The 14,199-nt window shown below is 33.9% G+C and overlaps 1 protein-coding gene and 1 pseudogene across 2 annotated transcripts in view; one reads left to right on the forward strand and one right to left on the reverse strand.

The window, feature by feature from the left end:
- Window positions 1–14,199, forward strand: part of Vwa8 (von Willebrand factor A domain containing 8) — a 420,110-nt gene that overhangs the window by 180,015 nt on the left and 225,896 nt on the right. For both annotated transcript variants that reach the window (XM_058582605.1, XM_046454135.2), the window contains 3 exons: window positions 2,922–3,028; window positions 5,651–5,757; window positions 12,916–12,987. In XM_058582605.1, coding sequence (XP_058438588.1) covers window positions 2,922–3,028; window positions 5,651–5,757; window positions 12,916–12,987 — 286 coding nt within the window. The remainder of the gene's footprint in view (window positions 1–2,921; window positions 3,029–5,650; window positions 5,758–12,915; window positions 12,988–14,199) is intronic.
- On the reverse strand, window positions 10,434–10,605 carry LOC124099295 (U2 spliceosomal RNA; annotated as a pseudogene).

Here is a 14,199-nt window from a genome sequence, read left to right on the forward strand (position 1 = left end):
TTGGTATTCAAGGGACTACAAATATTAAGGAAAAAGAATCAACCCTAAATGGGCAAAGGATGAATAGGCATTGATGAGAAGAAGGAGTAATTCAAATGGCTAATAAACATTTGAAAAGATATTCAACCTCATTACTAATAAGGGAAATGAAATTTGAAATGAAAATCAGCTACCATTTTATACTTTAAAATTTTTTACTTGTAAAAACATTTTCTGTAATATCTCTGCAATTTTCTGTACTACTAAAATATTTCAGAGTTTAAAAATGTTTACTTTTTGTTCTTGTAAGTACCTCACTGCATGAAGTAGCTAATTTTTCTGGTGTTAACAGCTGACCACAATAAAACTCCATTTTCTTCTCACCTTATAACCTTTTGGAAATAGAAATGACAGTTCATCTTGTTTTTTGCATCATCTGTTGACTTCAGCAAAGCTAAAGTTAGAAGTCTTTGTACTAACCTTCTCCCAAGGATAGCACAATGTCAGGAATGTACCAAAAAATTATTGGTGATAAAGTGTGGGGGTCTTTTTGTTTGTTTGTTTGTTTCGGTTTTTGTATTCTTCAGTGACTTCATTCCATTTTGAGGCAGTGAAACAGAATTGAATTTTGTTGAAATTTTTAAAATAAAAATTAACCTAATTTATATTCATAAGGTATTTTATTAAGCAGACAAAAAGGTAAATAAACTACCTAACCTAAATTTATTGAACATTAAATTTATTAAAATTATGCTTATTTTCTTGTAATTTTATTTCTTAAATATTTACTTTAGGAGACTATTTAGAATTTATTTTTGGCTTTAAAAGCTGATTCAATTTTTTAAGGCTATAATTTTAAAAATTCTAAGTCTTCTGTTCATTCAGCTAACTAAGAGATCTTAACAATCATTTTTAAGGGCCTTTAGAAAATGTTTGGTTCCATTTATAAAACTTGGCTACATTAAATATCTTTAAAAATTTAAACCTGCATTAATAATTTTATGTATTTTCTGTTTAAGTATTTCAAACTATATTTGTAAGTAGGATAAATCATGTTATCTTAAATTACTATTTGTAAATTTAAGAATTAAAATTATACAAATAAAATAATTTGTTACACCTTCTAAGTAAGACTGCTTGAATACACTGAGCCTCTGTTTTTTTCCTCACTCTTATTTATACCCCTCCTCCCATATTTGCTAGACTCCACTGGCTTTCCAGGCAATCTAAAAAGCTTCCAGTTCATGGTCAATTTGAGGATGTGTTGACAGACCACGGTGATGTCAGGGATGACTGGAAATAGCAAACAAGTCTAGTTTGTAAGTGGGCATTGCCAATTGAGGTGGTCTGATAGGAAGTAATGGAGATGCAACCACAGGGTGCACAGATACAGTCACTACTACCATCTAAGTCTGGGAGAATGGTGAAAGGAAGATTGATGGGGTACTAGGACCAGGGCTCAAAAAATAGAACAAAAGCCCAGTTATTGGGTCTGGGAGTTAAAATGAGCACATGGTTTTGAAAAAGGCAAATGATCTAAGAGTTATGATAAAAGGTCACCATTGTAACAGATAAGTCTGACTTGATGCTGAACTGATGAACTATTGGCACAGAGGTCTATGAATTCCCTTACATCGCCTAGGACCAAAATGAAACATTAGCTAAGAGCTAGTGTCAGATCTAGGAGTGGAATGCTATAAGGACAGGGATTATTCCATAACAATCCCTTTATGGACATCTGTTGCCTCTGGCACATACCACTCCATTGTTAAAATTATTCTGAAACATGTTGGAACCATTGTCAAAGTTTTAGAGCTGTGTAAGATCTAAATTATAAGTGGTATGTTCTTAGTGTATTTATTTGAAACACTGTATTTCCTAGTGGTTAGTTTATAAAAGTATGGTACAGATAATCATGGATTAAAGATTATTTCTGTGGGCTCACTTGGGATCAAACTAGTATAACTTTATTTGTGTGGGTGGGAATCTGTGTTTCATGTTAGCAGCACATGATATGTTTATAATTGCTCACAATATGTTTATAATTGAAGAATGCCTCTGTCACTCACCAAATTGACAACGCAGTTATAAAATAGATATGGAGATACACTTTTGTATTTATTTATTTATGCTGCAGTACTGGGGATCACACCCAGGACTTCATGCATGCTAGGTGGTGCTTTGCTACTAAGTTGAATTCCTATCCCTGGAGGTATATATTTTTTAATGTAAGGAAGATCCAAGATTGATAATTATTCATTCAGTAATTTGTTAAGACTAATTCACCTCCATTGATTTGAATTTGTGACTGTAAACTTAGAGCAGTCCAAAGTATTGCTATAATACCTATTTAATAAAATTTGATAAACCAATAACAAACAATATTTATGAAGTATATTAAATCCACTTAAAAAGCAAATTATTTCAATTTTTATTCTGTAATATGTTGTTCGTAAGTGAGTAAGGCTAAGTACAAATGAGCTTTATTTAGTTATTAAAGGAGATCCCGCAAACATCCTTTACTTTATAAAGTATATACTTTATACTTATATATTCTAAAAATTTTGTATGCTTCGAATCTCATAGATCCAGACCAATCTCCCATAATAGGTAGTAAATACTAAAGTTGTGTGTGTTTGTACACGTGCACCCGTGTGCATTTAAAGATGTTTGAGAAGCCTAATGCGGTGGCGCATGCCTGTAATCCCAGAGGCTCAGGAGGCTGAGACAGGAGGATTGAGAGTTCAAAGCCAGCCTCAGCAATGGCAAGACACTAAGCAACTCAGTGAGACCCTGTCTCTAAATAAAATACAAAATAGGGCTGGAGATGTGGCTCAGTGGTCGAGTGTCCCTGAGTTCAATCCTCAGTACCCTCCAAAAAAGATATTCGAGAATCACAGAAAACTTTGACTTTATCATTCCATTCCCCCATTCTCTGCCAGGTTCTTACCAAGCCTTGCTAGGTCAGCTTTAGAGAAAAATCTGGCAGATGCTGCAATAGAAATAACTACCAATGACAATCTGGAACCAGACCTGGAGGATTACAAATGTAAGTATTTAATTTGTTTTTGTTTTAAGTGAAAAAATAATTATCAAACATTTGATGCTATTATTTTAATTTCAATATAAATGTTTTTAATGCATTTTGTTTATGTACTGAGTTGAAGAATCTGTTTTTTAGAAATGTGAATGCTATTTATAAGTTAAACCTTAGAATATTTACTGCATTGCAGTATATTCTTGATGGTTCTCCCTGGCCTTCAAGAGTCACAGTTGATACTAACATATTAAAGGCTCTGAGAATCCATTTTGTAATTAACTTGTATAATTTTGACAATATTTTTTTCCAAATATGTTTCACGATATTATCTAAAATTCTGCTTTCTTTGCACAACACTTAAATATTGAGGACCACTATGGGACATGTTTGGGCAACTTTTTTAGCTTGATTCAGACTAAACTAATATTCAGAATAACATCTTATGCCTTCGTACTCCTTCCATTTCCACCTGTTGTTTGTGCTGCTTTTTTTTCTGAGTAGCCATAAGTATAAATTTGAATTTTGAGGAGGATTATTCATAAAAGTTTCCTATTCTTCAGTTAGAGCACAGCGAAAGTTTCCCCATTTTTAAATGTAATTACCTGTTTTTTTTAAATTTTATTTTTAATTTTTTCATTGTAGTTGGACACAGTACCTTGATTTTATTTATTTATTTTTATGTGGTGCTGAGGATCCAACCCAGGCCCTCATCCGTGCTAAATGAGCGCTCTACTGCTGAGCCACAACCCCAGCCCCTGTAATTAACTGTTTTATCAAAACTTTTAATGTATGACCATTTTCTAAAATAGACTACTGTGATTCTCTTTATAGTAGACTTTTTTTTTTTTTTTTTTTTTTTTTTTTTTAATAATGGAGGTTACCCTGAACCAAGAATTTGGTATTAAGAAAATTAGATGACGTTTTTGGACTCAGATTATAAATTTAATATACTGATAGATCTGAATAGAAATTCAGATCTGAATAGAAACTCAAAAGAGACAGAATAACTCTGGGCCTTGAAGATTCAGAGTGTTATTTGATTAAATCTATTGATATATCCAAAGAAAGACGGTCATTTCAGACAGGCCCTTGTTAGCAGTGACGTGACCCTCTTGTAGAATATAAGCGACCTAAGTGATGAGACTTTTCAAACTGACTAATACCATTCATTTTTAAAATCATCTGTCCTATAGAGAATTCATTAATTTACTTTCCTTGTTAGAGTCCATGCTTACCAAATAACCTTCTTGAGAACATGGCTTTCCATGAAGTTCCCACTCCAAATAATAAGGTTTTATGGCAAACAGTGTATTATAGTTGATATGAAAGTTGCAGTTTCCATTGTGATGTAATATTTTGCAATTTTATTTTCTTAGTCAGAATGTGTTTAATATTCTCCTGAAAGTTAGATTTACCCTCAGTTCTGATTATAAAATTAATTTTGAGCCTACTAGATTTTGAGGAACTTCATAAATTTACCAAAATAATGTCATCCTGTGAAATTACTTACAAGATAGCTAGCCAGCTTTCTCCCAGAAATGTACTAGCAGCATCATTCTCTGAGTTCATATCCCCTTTCTGCTTGTCAACATTGGTTGTGTAAATTCAGTTGTCCTAAAGTTAATGGACATGTTCCATAAACTAAATTGTAGATGCTATCAGATGCTGTTTGAACCTGAAATTACAAGTGTCATCTCAGCATACAAGTATAAGAGTTGATTCACTGCCATATTCTGCCTCTGTCCCTTTATAGTTTTATATTGGGTCTATTTCAAAGTCTGGTGGTAGTAAATAAATACTAAATACTTAGTGTGATGGCTCTTGGCTTTCCTTCCCTGTAGAACTTTTGAAAAAGGAAAATGGTAAAGATCTGCTGTGCTCTGGCAAATGTGTCAATGAGCTTGAATATCTGATTACTACAGGGAATATACAAGATAGGTTCCTGACTTCAAGAAATTTATTATTATTAAATTCCTGTATTTAAAGATCTCTTTAAAGCAAAAAGAGAACAATACAATAAAAGTTATTACTGAATAACTGTATGACAAAGGTTCCCAGTTCCTACTTCAAATAAGAATATTTCTGATACTATTCTATCAGAATCACCTGGATATTTATTTGAAAATATAGATCTTCTGGACTATTCCTGAAAATAATAGTTCAAGAGGTCCAAGGGTTTGGTTCATCTGTATTTTTTACTAGACCTCTCAGGGATTTTCTTGTGGCGTTTTTCATTAGGTGCTTCCGAAAGATGATATTCGGGATACTTAAAACCTTTTGAATGTGTACTTGGCTTATGTGTATATTATAATCCTGACCAGATAAATTTATGAATGTGGCTTGGCTATGTTCTGGGTTGTTTTTTTATTTCTCAATTTTATCTATATACTATTTGCTAAATTTATTGCTTTAAAATTATTACATTTTAGAACATTATAAGCTGCATATAGAACTGTAGTGTTTAATTACCATCTTCAAGCTTATTTCTTTAGATGTTAAATTAAAATCCCTGAAGAACTCAAGGTGTTACAGAAGCTATCCTACATTTTATGTTGGGTGGATTTATCATCTTTGGATATTATTTGTAGGATGTAGTTATGACTAATTCTCTGTCTTGTGTAAAACATTCAGGTGAAGTGGTATCTGGATCACTGAGGATTGGTACTATTAGTGCACCAATATATAATACCCATGAGAAAATGAAAGTGCCTGATGTTCTCTTCTATGACAACATTCAGGTAAGAGCATCACTTTATTTACTTACAAATCACCACTTATTGTGGTAGTTAGCTCTGAGAAATGATACTTATGTTTAATTATCTATGTAATTTTCTAAATTAAATGCAGATGATGCAATATGACGTGTTGAAACATCTTTTATTAAAGTATTAAAAACTTTAAAATTCTTTTTTTTCTCCTCTGGTGAGATTTTCTTTTCTTTTTTCTTTATTGATTTTTTAAAAAAATAAATGACAGCGGAATGCATTACAATTCTTATTACACTTATACAGCACAATGTTTCACATCTCTGGTTGTATATAAAGTATGTTGACACCTATTCGTGTCTTCATACATGTACTTTGGATAATGATGTCTATCACACATTTCACCATCCTTGCTAATCCCCTGCCCCCTGCCTTTCCCTCCTACCCCTCTGCCCTATCTAGAATTCATCTATTCCTCCCATGTTCCCCCTTCCAAAGGTACTTGAAAATTGGAGGAGTTGCTGTTATCATTAGGGTTATAAATTTCATATGCACACATAAACAAATATTGTATGGCTGTACTTCAGGTTGATAAAGTAAACCCATTATTAAATTAAAAACAAACAGAACTTCTCATTCTCTTTTTTTTTTCTTCTTAGTGAAATCATTTCAGTAATTCAAAGAAAGTGTATCTTATACATTCTACAATTCCAGTATTTTTCTTTTTCTTTTTTTTTAAGGGAGTATGATGGAGAATTTTCATCTTACAAACTAACCAATAATTATGGACTTTCCACTAAGATTCAGATATAAGTTTATACCTAGAAAGCCATATTGTAGATATTCAATTCAATTAGATTATTTTCAGGGAAAATACTCTGAATATAACAGTTTTCTTTTCCAAGTTTTCCATGAAGTGGTCCTTCGGTCCTTCCTGCCAGCCTTTTCAATTTTGTGTGTGTGTGTGTGTACTGGGATTGGACCTAGGGACACTCTACCACCAAACTACATCTCTACCGCTTTTTATTTTTTATTTTGAGACAGGGTCTTCCTAAGTTCCTGAGGCTAGCCTTGAATTTGTAATACTGCTGCCTCAGCTTCCCGAGTTGCTAAAATTATAAGTGTATGGCTCTATGCTAGGCTATGTATGTCTTTTATAATGAAAAAGTACTTAAAATTTTCTATAATACTTCATTATTATTCTGCATGTAAATAGTACATTTAATTTACAAATTATGTTAGAACTTCTTACTATTTTTGCTATGTTAAGGCATTAGCGAAATTGAAGTTAAATTTATTTTTTAATCTGACATTCTACAATTCTGTTTTTTGTTCAAGTATCATAATTTAAATCACTAAATTATAATAACAATATAGAAGGTATCCAGGCAAATTCTTCTTTCTTAATAAAAATCCTGGCTTAAAATTTTGAAATCTGTCCAAGCTACACTAATTATTTTTGGCATAGCAAAGGCATAACCCTGATTTGATTTTAATTATTAAGAATCAGTTAATTAATGAAGATTTTATTTTTCTTCAGAAACATTAGTGTTCTTGCAGAATCAGTACACAAATAAACAGAAAATTAAATTGTAAGACAGAGGAGGGAAAAAACTCTTGCCTAATAAATAAAGACAAAAACTTGATTAGAAAGAAAATATACTATTTCTAAAAATTGATGGTATCACCCTCTGTCCATGTAATGAACAAAGAAAACAAGAAATCAGGGTACTGTTATAAGTAACATTTAATTGAAAAGCTCTACAGCAGCAAGGGTTGAAAAGATTTCAGAGTGTATAAGAATATAGGAAATTCAGTAGGAAAGAGGACCATTGTGCTCTTGAACATAGTGTCTGTTGCCAAGGTGTTTATGATATAGACATGGAGGGCTGCAGGGCTGCTGTGAACTTTACACAGAGCCCCTGAGGGACTTCTTGTAACCTGTCTCCAAATGTACCTCCTCCTCTAAAAGCATTATGAATTAACCACTAATGAAAAAGTTTTAGCTGTACCAATTCTAGGGACAGTGGCTTGATTAAATTTGCTTTTGCTATGTATTACTGATTCTGTTTTTGCTGCACTTCAGCTTTGAAGCAGTATGCTTCAGAGTCTTTTGCAGATTGAAATACCATCTTGTTTTATGCCCTGTTGTCTCTTTACCACATTGCATTGAGAATGGTTTTGAAAATGTGTTCTTATATATCATAGGGCGAAGCCCTGTGTTTTCTTTATTTTGTATCTCCAGCAAATAACAAAGTGCCTGGTGCAGAGCAATTGCTAAGTATATAAGTGGTGAGGGGATTAATAAAAGGATGAATAAGATTCTGAGTGTTCATGCTAAGGAATATTTTTTTCATCCAGCCATCATTAAGAAATATTAGACTTGTATCAGTAAGGAAGAGAGATTTGAGGGAAGAAAAATTAATAGTCTCTTAATAAGCTTTAGATCTGAAAAAATATCGTAAATATTTATTGTGGGTCAGGCCTTGTCCTAAGATCTTGAGATAAAGAGATTAAAATAGTCACGTGAGCAAATGCATCTTTGGAGCTCAAATTGTTCTTAATCTAATGGAAAAACAGGCAAATACACATGGTTACTTCACAGTGTGATGAAAGTATATACAAGTTATTGTGCTTACCTTTGTGAGGTGATCATCCCTGATGATAAAGATCATAGAAAATTCATTAACAAGACAAAGCTGGGCAAGTCTCTCAGAGACTACCATTTGTAGAGACTTGCTTATACGAAAGAGTAGCTCATTTATGGTACCCAATGTAATTGTCACTAGCACAGAGCTGAGATTGCAAATAGAAAAGTTTAAGAGATGAGCCTGATAAGTTAGGAAAGGATCAGATCATCTGAGCTTCTCAAATTAAGGAGCTGGGATTTCTTTCATTGGTTTCCTCACCGATGAAAGACTTTAAGCACATTTGCTAACTTTGCATTCACTCTTGAATGTTGTCTAAGAGTTAGGACCAAGGCAAAGAGAAACTAGTTTAGAGTTATTCTAACATTCTGGGTGAAAGTTAAGAAGGATCTGAAATGAGGTAGTGAGAGTGGGGACAGAGTAGAGTGGACACCTCACAGGACTATTTAGAAGGTAGAGTCCTTGGAACTTTGTGTTTGTTTAAAACAAAGATTCTGCCTCAGGGAGCACACAGTGTGGTGGAAAAGTAAACTGAAGAGTAAGTAGAAAATTATTCTAGATTCTTCCCATCCCTGGAACATTGTGTGAAAGAAGGAGAGTGGTAGGGGATGAACCTGAGATTAAATCAGAAACATGAGAAGTACCTTTGTTTCTAAATATTGAGTCACTTAAAGAGTTTTGAAAAAATGAATTGGCAAGATTTTGAACAAAGAAGTGATTGTATGAGAATTATAGAGAACACATTGACTCAGGGAAAGGATGAAGTTTCAAAAGCTAAATTAGCTTAAAAATTATATCTACCTACCTGTCTATGTATATAGGCCAGAGATAATAATACCCTAAATTCAAACTGTGGTAATAGTAAGGAAATAATGAATACCGTTGATCTTTTTTTTGGGAGTTGGTGGTTTTGGATTTTTTTTTGATCTTGATAAAAGAGAAGCAATGTGGGCAGTGTGATCATGATTATGATAAACATTTGATCAGGCAATAGAAAATGATGCTATTAATTATGAAAAGGAAGAATGAAGTTATTGAAGAGAATGTAACAAGCCAAGTTTTGAATTTGAGTATGCTGAATTTAGGAGCCTGGGCAATAATCAGGGGGTGTTATTATTAGTCATCACTGAGAAATCTTGATGTTTGAAGATCAGGGTTAGCTGCAGCCATGAGATGGATTGAGAGAATTTAGGTAGTGTGAAGTCAGAGGTAGCTCTTCTAGCACTGATGTGTGGGTACCAACTCTGCACATAGCCCTCACTTGGATCTTAGGAGGGTGACTGTGTACAGATAGCATGACGTGTTCTACCCTATACTGAGACCCCAAAGAAAGCAAGTAAAAGGTAATGGAGAGAACAAACAAAGGAACCAGGGGAAAATCATATGGAAGGAATTGCTACAACAAGATGATCTAATCCAAAAGACTATGGAGAAAAATTATTAAAGGCGGGGAAAAAATCAGGAGAGAAAGACAACTCACTGAAAGCGTAGACTTAAGAAATCATCTGCAGTGCCAAGTAGAAAAGAAGGCAAGACAAGAATTATGTTGGTCATGACCTTAGCCTTTGTTAGTGTTTGTGGATTTGAATAATCTAGTTAAATGTAATGAGCATATGAAGAAGGAAGATTTAGAATAAACAATACAGATAAGAATACAAATATAGTTTGCATTCATTTTCATTATTATGGAGCTATAAAGGTGCTCCTTGCAACTTTTCTATCCATTCCTCATGCAGATTAGCCTATTTATTTCAGGAAGAATTTAGTGTTTTATGGAAATTGGTATTGACTTTTCATCTGAATTAAAATGTAAAGATCTCTGGCATATATTACCACAGAACTGAGTTTTAAATTATTTTCTAGGACTCACTTTTATAGAGAAATCATACATCTCAGTTTATCTTAGTTTGCTTTTAAGACAGTCTCAATTTAGGCTGGGAATGTAGTTCAGTTGCATAGTGCTTGCCTAGCATACACAAGGCCACTGAATTCAATCCTTAACACCACACACACACACACAAAAGATAGTTTGTACCTATTGTGACCCAGCATAATTATTAACAATGGCTGGCTCTTTATTTTAAAAATGTGCCAGAATGATAATAAGTAAATATGCTCATTTTATTTCATGCCTTGTTAAAACTTTAGCTCCCTAATGTATCTAATTTTAAAAAACAAAAACTGATAAGAACAGATATTACACTTGATCTTAGCCAAAAGGCTGAGAGGCAAAGTTGGGTACGATCTACATACTGTGGGGTCGGGCTCCAAATTCCTCAATAGGACACCCATAGCACAAAAGTTAATAACTAGAATCAACAAATGGGACTTACTCAAACTAAAAAGTTTTTTCTCAGCAAAAGAAACAATAAGAGAGGTAAATAGGGAGCCTACATCCTGGGAACAAATCTTTACTCCTCACACTTCAGATAGAGCCCTAATATCTAGAGTATACAAAGAACTCAAAAAATTAGACAATAAGATAACAAATAACCCAATCAACAAATGGGCCAAGGACCTGAACAGACACTTCTCAGAGGAGGACATACAATCAATCAACAAGTACATGAAAAAATGCTCACCATCTCTAGCAGTCAGAGAAATGCAAATCAAAACCACCCTAAGATACCATCTCACTCCAGTTAGATTGGCAGCCATTATGAAGTCAAACAACAACAAGTGCTGGCTAGGATGTGGGGAAAAGGTTACACTTGTACATTGCTGGTGGGACTGCAGATTGGTGCAGCCAATTTGGAAAGCAGTATGGAGATTTCTTGGAAAGCTGGGAACGGAACCACCATTTGACCCAGCTATTCCCCTTCTCGGTCTATTCCCTAAAGACCTAAAAAGAGCATGCTACAGGGACACTGCTACATCGATGTTCATAGCAGCACAGTTCACAATAGCAAGACTGTGGAACCAACCTAGATGCCCTTCAATAGACGAATGGATAAAAAAAAATGTGGCATTTATACACAATGGAGTATTACTCTGCATTAAAAAATGACAAAATCATAGAATTTGCAGGGAAATGGATGGCATTAGAGCAGATTATGCTAAGTGAAGCTAGCCAATCCCTAAAAAACAAATGCCAAATGTCTTCTTTGATATAAGGAGAGTAACTAAGAACAGAGTAGGGACGAAGAGCATGAGAAGAAGATTAACATTAAACTGGGATGAGAGGTGGGAGGGAAAGGGAGAGAGAAGGGAAATTGCATGGAAATGGAAGGAGACCCTCAGGGTTATACAAAATTTCATACAAGAGGAAGTGAGGGGAAAGGGGAAAATAATACAAGGGGGAGAAATGAATGACAGTAGAGGGGGTAGAGAGAGAAGAGGGGTGGGGAGGGGAGGGGATGGGGGATAGTAGAGGATAGGAAAGGCAGCAGAATACAACAGACACTAGTATGGCAATATGTAAATCAATGGATGTGTAACTGATGTGATTCTGCAATTTGTATACGGGGTAAAAATGGGAGTTCATAACCCACTTGAATCAAAGTGTGAAATATTATATATCAAGAACTATGTAATGTTTTGAACAACCAACAATAAAAAAATTAAATAAATAAATAAATAAAAAACAAAAACTATCAAGATAAATATAAGGGGCTACTCATTTGTTCTCAAGGTAGGAAAATGCTTTCTTAGTTTTCCTTTCTAAGAAACAGACAGTAAACTAAACAGACAGTAAACTAAATTTGATAAATGAAAGGAAAATTTCCTGGCTCTCTAAAAACTAACTTAAAAAAAGAAAAGCAATTGACATACCAGATAAATATCTATAGATATATAAAATGTTAATATAAAAGGTTAATACAAAAGTTTAATTTGTCTTTTTTAAAAATAGGGAACTTCAATAAGTTTAGTACTTATGAGGCTGTTATTTGATTTGATACAGAAAACCAAGAGAAAGTAATAGGGATATTAACTGTGCTAGGATGTAGTTCTTTTCCTGACCCCCAATGAGCTTTTATAACCTACTTATAGGTGGCCTATTTTTTAAGATACAAAAGAGAAATGTAACTTTCTCTGTAGCTATTGTGAACAACCTTAATCTTGTTCTTTTATTATATTGTGTCATAATTCAAATAAAAAACTGTGGAAGTTGAATAATATATTTAATTTCAAAGCTATATATAGTTTTGAAGGTAATGGTTAAGTTGATGTCAGTCTAAAAAGTTCCATAAAAATTGCTAATTATTTTTGGAAGCCATTATATATTTACATTAGCAAGTGTCAATTTAAATTTATATTAAATTTCAAGACAATGCTACGTAGTTTAAATAAAAATACTTGAATTATAAAAACAACTTGAACTGGTTAATTGGTTGTACTTGCTCTAATGGGATGTTTTAAGTTTTCAGTATCAGTGACCCAATTGGTTATGTAGTTTACTTATATCTAACTCATTAGTTTTGTTTTCTTAAAAGTTAAATTACTTGAGTATTCTATCATAAAGGATGTCTTAACTTTCAAGAAGATATCTATATAGTTAACTTAAAACACATTTAACCTATCTGTGGTCCTTTTTTTCCTCCAGCACATGATAGTGATGGAAGACATGCTCAAAGACTTTCTCCTTGGAGAACACTTATTATTGGTTGGTAACCAGGTAAGTTATGGGTGAAACCCAAGCTCTAACGAGTAAATGACAGTAATAGTTTCAAAGCAGTAATTTTTTTTTTGTTGTTGGAATAAGTTTTTGAAATTGCTCCCTTTCTCTCCCAGTAAAATGACTCGTTTAATAAAAAGGTGAATGTCTACCTTAGACTTAACCTTAGACTTACTTCAAGGCTTAAATCAGACCCCATTCTACTCTACAAGTGGGCACTCTTCTTGCTCATATCTGTTACTCCAACCCTGCTCACCGTCACCTATCTCCTGGATTAAGGCAATAATTTCCCACCAAATACACTATAAACTGTCTTCACTCTGCAATCAGATTGATACTTGTACAACTAAAATGTGATTAAGTTTCTCTTTTGTGCTTGAATCGACTCTCCATTGCCCTCAGGTATGGTCCTAAGTCTCTAGTATGCTTGACAGGCCTGTAGAATCCAGCCTCTGCCCACCTATCTGGTCCAAACTTTGGCTCTTCTTTTCTCTGGATGGCAGCTTGAGCTACTCAGAACTTCCACCAGTTTCTTATTTCCTTTCTGGTCCTTAGTGCATGTTTTTTTTTTTTTTTTTCCCCCACATTGAACACTCCCTGTCTCTTTATATCATGCCCTGCCCTAACTCCTAGGAGGGAGGTTTTCCCTTCTCCCTAGCTCAGTTAAGTTCTCCTGACCTCCTCCCTCTGTCCCCTTCATCACACAAGTTATATGGTATTGTATTCACCCATGAATGACTCTTCCCAACTTGTCTGGAAGCTCTTGGAGGGCAGAGACCTTGTTTGTCTTATTCATCTCGGTCCTTGGTTCCTAGCCCAGTACTGCTATAGATATTCAATATATGTTTATGGAGGAAATGAATAGATATTCTGTAGTTAGAGGGTGCTGATAATTTTCCTTAGTTGAATTATCGTACCCACAGTAAGTGACACTTTGGGTCTCATTTTTAATTAGTCTTAAATTAATGGTGACAAGCTTTCAGAAGTTTGTCCTTTATTTTTTTCTTTTTTGTACTTATAAAAATAGTACATATTCTTAATATATTTAGCCCCTCAAACATACAATTTTAAAGTGCTGTTTAAAAATAAAAATGGGCCAAATGAGTGTTTTACTGGCTGAGGCATAGGCTTGAGGTTTAGCTGGCTAGAGATCCAATAGCAGTGTTCCTACATAACGGTGTGTGACTTTGGGAAATTGCTTATCTTAGACTA

The sequence above is a fragment of the Marmota monax genome, unplaced genomic scaffold (assembly GCF_021218885.2).
Source record: "Marmota monax isolate L192 unplaced genomic scaffold, Marmota_monax_Labrador192_F-V1.1 WCK01_AAM20220418_F8-fsc00011, whole genome shotgun sequence".
Lineage (NCBI taxonomy): Eukaryota > Metazoa > Chordata > Mammalia > Rodentia > Sciuridae > Marmota > Marmota monax.